Source organism: Nelumbo lutea, chromosome 5, assembly GCF_056320005.1.
Source record: "Nelumbo lutea isolate HS-2025 chromosome 5, American lotus-T2T, whole genome shotgun sequence".
Taxonomy (NCBI): domain Eukaryota; kingdom Viridiplantae; phylum Streptophyta; class Magnoliopsida; order Proteales; family Nelumbonaceae; genus Nelumbo; species Nelumbo lutea.
In genome coordinates this window covers 27,141,434-27,148,216 of record NC_142688.1, presented here as the reverse complement: position 1 = coordinate 27,148,216, position 6,783 = coordinate 27,141,434, and the positions used below count along the sequence as shown (strand labels likewise).

Genomic DNA, 6,783 nt, shown 5'->3' with positions numbered 1-6,783 from the left:
GGCTCCACCATTAGTCAATCATTTGCAATAAAGGCCAAGTTTGAAAGGAGTACAAATGAAAAATGTATAGTATAAATACAAACAAAATAATGTAAAATACAAGATTTTGTACTCTACATATTATTCTTTTTAAATTGAGCCTTAAGAAGGAGTAAAAATGAAAATATGTAGAATGCAAATCTTTTTGCAAATTGAGTATTTGCATTTGTATTTTTTCCAAATTAAGTATTTGTATTTCTTCCAAGCTGAGCCTTAGGCTGTGTTTGGTTGTAATGCATTTTTATTTGTGTATAAAAGCCCAAAAGAAAAGAATGTAAATTCTAGTTTAGTTTTATTTTATTTTACTCCAAATCTTATTTTACTTAATTTGCACTCCAATGAAACAAAATAACATAAAATTTGAAACTAAATTACACCACCATTTTCACCCAAATCATTGGCACTATCATAATTTTGCAATGTAATGAAAAACAGCCTTCAGAGAAAATCTAGAAATCATCCCAATACAAAACACATAGACCTCATTTCTAAATGTTTTGTTTCAACGTCGATCTGAAAGTAACACACCGCACAAGAGAGCCTCCATCTCCATGAAATCATTTCATTTTATATTGGATTATCTAAATGTGAGAACTGCATACATGATATAGGCTCTATACATTTTATGACTGGCGTGGACATGGATCCTATTATCTGACATGAGACACAGTTTGATAAACAGCCATTGCCATCTGTAAATCCAATCTCTTTTGATCTTGCACCCTGTCTAGTTAAATATGGCCATGACCACGTAGCTCCAAGCAGGAGCCATGCATCAATTTTAATAAAATTTGATTCCTAAGATTCGGCATTTGTGATGCGTTGTTCTTATAAATAATATTCCTTTCTAATTTATTCTTCCCATATAATAACATAAATATTGGGTCTATCAAAAAAAGTTCATCAATTATTATATCGAAAAGATATCATACCAGAAAAACTTACAACCAATAAATCAACATTAGTGGTAAACAAATTAAGAGAATTTTTTATCAAAATTCACATGGTATATGTTTGGCATACAGTTCTGAGACATTGTGTTTTTGTTTGAAAACGTTGTTATTAGGTAGGATGTTTCTTAGCTTTCCATATCTATTTTAACACTATTTTGTTTGAAAATGTTGTTGTGCCATGACACTACCACAATATGTTCCCGTTTACATCAATCAACTCCAAATTGAAAAATTGTTGAATTCGACATTTTCTCAAATTACGCCTTTTCAATTTTTAAGATGTAATTTAAGGTATTCTTCTTTATGGAAAAACAGTTCCAAACTTGTTACGGTTTTCTAGAACACCGATTTTTTAACATGATACTGATGTATCACCAAGCAACGGCATCGATGTCAATAAAGTAATATTAATGCTAGCCTGAACCTTCTCATGGCATCCCATAATAATTTGAAAATTGAAAACAAAAGGAAAAAATCCCTGCAAGTTGCAACCTACGGGTTGGCATGAAATCCGGACGCTAATAATGGCCAGACACGCAAAGGAGGTGAAATAAAGACAATATTGGAGAAGCCGAAAACGACTCGGGCCGGCGGTCTCCTCCTCCTGGAGTCATGTTTTACCGAGTAAAATCGTCCGTTTCCCTTTCCCATTTCCCATACGCGTTTTGGACTTTTTACTTTTCATTTTCTAACTTTCTCCTCTTTTCCCTCTGTTGATTCTCATTTCTCGCTGACCAAATGGCGAATGCTCTATTCTCCCTCCGAATTGGGCTTCAGCCGGTGCAAGGCCCGTTCGAAGATATTCCCAACGCAAGGCTGAAAAGGGCTGTTCGAACGGGCCTTGCACTGACTGAAGCCGATCTCTCTCCCTCCCCATTTTGGACGGATATTACGAATTGCCCGGATAAAACTCCAAAAGGCCAAAACACGTGACTAAAAGCAGATGCACGTGCACGGGAGGCTTTGGGCCTTGGAGTTGGACCTGTAGTCTATAGCGAGGCCGCCGGAAGTGGCAAATCACGTAATTTGAACGATTTTCGGGGATTTTTTCTTGTAAGAAACTGAAACCATTCATGTGTCAAATCTCTAGCGATCCAAAAACGTTTGTATCATTTCGGTTCCGCTACTTGGCAACAAAAAAGCTGGCCCCCTGCTTTTTTCTCGTTTGCTTCGAAACTTACTTTGCTCATTACGAAGGGTAGTTTAGGTACTTCATCAGCGTTTGCACCACGTTTCAAAGTATGTAACGGTTTCCCGCTTGAGGACGGACTATCGTATTAAGGTGTAGATAGAAAAAGTAACCTAATCATTGAGCGATCTAACTAATCAGTGTAACCCAGCCTCAGCCCTCAGGTGGAAGAATTATCATGTCTTAGAGATTTGTGTTCTAAGCGAGTGGTACCACAGCTGAGAGCCACCGGATTGGAATGGAGTCCTAGGTGGGACCTTCCTATTTTTAAAATCTGGTGGTTGTGAGGAGCGGTGTCACGTAGGGTCCATCTCATGCAACCACGTCTTAGAGATGAACGGGTAAGAAATGGAGGACAGCCAGAAAGAGCGGCCATCCACGCCGTGTTGGTGGGCAATCGCCAATAGGAAGCAAAAAAGGGACAGCAGCCAGCAGGTAAAAGAGTGGGTGTAGTATTTTTGTAGTTTAGTCAAAAAGTGGGGGCCAGTTTCTTAAAACGAAAATAAGAACCGAAATAAAAACAGAGGGTGGCGGTTTCGTGAGAAATCCGTTTTTGGTTGCTCTTTATCTTTAGGTGGGGGTTGGGACGAAGATTCAAAATTCTTTTTCCTTTTTATTTATTTATTATTGTAGAACCTTGATTTTGATTGCGGTCCGGGTCCGACCTGGCGGGCCAGAGGCCAGCCCTATTCACCGAGATTCGAACTGGAGACCACTGACCAATCTTGACTCTTTAAACAGTTGAAATTTGCAATTTACGTCATTTAAAAATTAAAAATACTGGCTGTATTATTATTGCACCCGTTATTAGTCGTTACAGTAATAAAATTCACAACTTTTAGAAAAAAGGAGGAAAAATATAAAACAAGTGTAGGTGGAGAAATAGTTAAAAGATAAACCAGAAACGGGGGGGCACTTGTTTCGCCACGGACGCTTTCATCCCTCATTCAATGCTGTACCAACCTCTGCCCCTCTTCTTCCCTTTCAACCCTTCCTCAGCCTCCTGCTCCTCCTCTGTAATTTCTACTCCCTCTCATATCGCCTCCTTGCCTCCGTCGTTTCCTCAGGTATTTTAAATGAATCAACAAATAAAATTATCTAAATTCTTTTGGAAACTGTTTCAGGGTATGAACGTTGAACTGAACTTTTTTTCCTGGTTTATTTACATATTTATTATAGGGAAAATCAGGAATGGAGTGTGTAGAAGCAAGAGCCTTGAAAACCAGTTTGTGGCCGGAGATGGGTTTGAAATCGAGCCAACAAGTGTCTTGTGATGATGATTGTTTTGTTAATGGCTCAAATGGCTTTGCTGGGGACGATTTTTTCGTGGACGGCTTTTTTGACTTCTCTAATGGAGATTTGGAAGAGGGTATTTTTGAAGGACAATTAGAAGAGAAGGACCATGCGTCTGTTTCTTCTCAGGAACAAGCGGAGAACGATAACTCCAACTCTAGCGCTTTTTCCGAAAAAGATGATTTTGGGTCTGTTCCCGGCAGCGAACTCAGCGTTCCGGTATGCCGTTTCTCCTTTGAAAGAATAAAAAAACTGTTTTTTCCCTCATTTTCCTTTATTTTTATTTTTTTTTTCGGATAAAAATTCTGATTTGAAGAAACGCGCATAACAGGCGGATGATTTAGCGAACCTTGAATGGTTATCTCATTTCGTGGAGGATTCTTTCTCAGAATTCTCGCAACCTTACCCAGCGGGAAACCCAACAGTGAAACCCCAAGGTGAGTCCTTGAACCGGTATGAAACGGAGCCTGGAACGACAACGGTGAAAGTCCCGGTTTTCCTGACGCCTATACCAGGCAAGGCGAGAAGCAAGCGTGCGAGAACCGGCGGGAGAGTGTGGTCTCTCGCGTCGCCTAGGCTTCCGGAATCCTCTTCGACGTCGTCGTCGTCTTGCTCTTCCACGTCGTCTTCTTCAACGTCCTGTTTTACCTTCCTGAACAGCGGCCATAACCTGGAACGGTTGTGCTATACTGTCGGAAACCCGCCGGCGAAGAAACAAAAGAAGCCGTGGACGGAGACGGGTGGGGCCCAACCGCCCCGCAGGTGCAGCCATTGTCATGTTCAGAAGACCCCACAGTGGAGAACCGGCCCTCTGGGGGCCAAGACCCTGTGTAACGCTTGTGGGGTTCGCTACAAGTCCGGTCGGCTCCTACCGGAGTATCGGCCGGCTTGTAGCCCGACGTTCTCGAATGACGTTCACTCTAACAACCACCGCAAAGTATTGGAGATGCGACGGAAGAAAGAGATGATGATGATGATGAGTGAGCCAGAATCCGGATTGGCTCCGGCGGTGCAGAGCTTCTAAAACATAGATAGGAAATAGGAAACGGGAGAAGAGACTTCAACCCAACCCGGTCGAGCCGTTGCGGTTCGAGTGTATATTCCGCAGTGATAGTGTGTGCAGTGTAGCATAGAATGATAGGAATAGGACCTGTAGGCTTTGTAGTTTTGTAGTCATGTAACGGATCCGGATCAGGCAGTTTCTTTTCTTGTTGGTGTATTTCTTTTCATTGATTTATTTGCAATGTTAGTGTCTTAGAGTAGTGAGCAGAGAAAGGGATAGAGAGAGAGAGAGAGTTCTTCTATTAAATACTTTTAATTGAGATTTTCTGGCTGCTTTTTAAGTGAGGAAACAAGAGTTTCAGCTTTTGCATTGCGGTTTCAACTATCAACTATAGAATTGTTGAAAAGCCAAAGCATTGTGAGAGAGAGAGAGAGACATAAGCCAAACATTTCCTTAATAAGAAGTTATTTATTTATATGAAATGAAATCCGGACAGGTGGTTTGTGCAATGTATTTTAATGTAGTACATTATTATAACGTGACGTGAACGTGATGAATGAGTGGTGCTCTCCAGCTTCCTCCACGTGCCTCCCATTCATTTCAAATCCACTCTCAACCAACATCAACAGAGATAGGCAATATATATAAAGACTGATCGAATGTGGAGATATTCCCGATGCAAGGTTATAAAGATTGTTCGAACGTGAATTGCACTGACTGAATTCGATTTTAAACTGATACATCAATGAAATAAAGGTAATATGCAGTGTGAATAGAAATAAGTAAATGAATATTAATAATAATAATAATCTGATGGTGGAATTCCGACCTTATCAATCACTCCATCAGCTCCCACTGTCTATGATGACTACTAGTACCAGTTTCTCTCTTTCTCTCTCCCTCATTCAGATTCAATCACTCTCAAGGCCATACGTGCGGTGGGAGCGTTGTGCTGGTTAATGTTGCTGGGCGGGGGTGGGAAATGGAATGGCCGAATGGGATGTTGTTGTACACGCACGACGCGCCCACACCCACCATGAGGAGGAGAACTTTGTACTGACGGGACTCATCACCCATCAACTCCATCGTGGCGATGAAGAATCAAGATATACATGGATGGTCAAATTTCAAGTAAAAACCTCAACCTTATAAATTATAATCGGCTTTTGACTTTTGCAGTCAACTTTCTTCTGAATTTTTTAAGTATCAGTGGGCTCGCCTTTGTTTCTCACCATTTATCTCTCTCTCTCTCTCCCCTTTCGTTAGGCAGCAGTCACTTTAGCTATAAGTGGCCTTATGTGATGGTCCTGATGGAAATTGGGGCTGGGGGTACATCATTTTAATTTGAAAATTTCCATCTTCAAAACGGGGGAAAAACTATGATCTCTAACTACAGTTCATTTTATCTCTCCAGAAATCACATGGTTGTATCTCTTACATGTAAATTTCCATTTGTTTGTAGGATAAATCTGATTTGGATGTAAATTTTGCACCTAGCTCAGTTTTGTGTTCATTTGTTTTTGTTATATTTGGGTTTCATGCAAAGTTTGTACTTTTTGCCTCATGATTTGTGATGGAGCGTGATCCGGCCGGTCTTATCTACCCGCTGCCTTGCTTCCGAACGGGGTAGAAGGGAATCTGAAACGGAGGAGATGGGAAAGCTCCGGGGGGAACCCCGTGTAGAGGCTCTGAAGCTCAAGTTAGAATCTTTCAAAAGCAAGGTAATACCAGATAGCGCAAAGTTTGCATACCTCCGTTGTCGGGGGGGGGGGGGGCAGGGGGCTCTTATAGTCACTTCGTGTACTCGTCCCGAGGCCCATGTCAGATCGGGTATGATTACCCTTGCGCTTGTCAACTCGGCCGTCGTCCCTTCTGTTGAGACAGAACCGTCACTGCCTAACCGTTTAACTGGAGATGGCGACGTCAGTGGCGGTGGCAGGTGGGCGTTTAGAGTGTTGTTGCCAAACGTCAGATCCCAAGTCAGTCAGGCGTGGCGTCCTCGGGCACGGACTTCCCTGGTGTCAGGCATGGTACGACTTGTTTGGCTTTGGTGCCTAGAAGATGATGCGAAGTGCTGAACGAGGCGGTCTTGAGCTCGGAGGTATCCTGAACTGTTACAAGGTGGGTCAGTTCGACGAAGTGTATCCCGAGATGTTACAAGGTGGGTCAGTTTGGCGAAGTGTATCCTGAGCTGTTACAAGGTGGGTCAGTTCGGCGATGTTTATCCCGAGCTGTTACAAGGTGGGTCAGTTCGGCGAAGTGTATCCCGTGTCCCCGCCTAGGCTTGGCCCCTTCTGCCGAGCTGT

At 42.2% G+C, this 6,783-nt stretch overlaps 1 protein-coding gene across 1 annotated transcript; it reads left to right on the top strand.

The window, feature by feature from the left end:
- Positions 1 to 3,019: 3,019 nt before the first annotated feature.
- GATA6 (GATA transcription factor 6) lies at positions 3,020 to 4,826 on the top strand. The gene is made up of 3 exons (XM_088943861.1): positions 3,020 to 3,248; positions 3,361 to 3,693; positions 3,806 to 4,826. Exons 1-3 carry the CDS (start codon positions 3,132 to 3,134, stop codon positions 4,496 to 4,498), a joined length of 1,143 nt encoding a protein of 380 aa, XP_088799987.1. The 5' UTR covers positions 3,020 to 3,131; the 3' UTR covers positions 4,499 to 4,826.
- The last annotated feature ends 1,957 nt before the right edge of the window (positions 4,827 to 6,783 follow it).

Coding starts and splice junctions, on each gene's coding strand:
- GATA6 (XM_088943861.1), top strand. CDS start 3,132: ATGCTGTACCAACCTCTGCCCCTCTTCTTCCCTTTCAACCCTTCCTCA. Junction 3,249..3,360: donor TGCCTCCGTCGTTTCCTCAG/GTATTTTAAATG, acceptor TATTTATTATAG/GGAAAATCAGGAATGGAGTG. Junction 3,694..3,805: donor GCAGCGAACTCAGCGTTCCG/GTATGCCGTTTC, acceptor CGCGCATAACAG/GCGGATGATTTAGCGAACCT.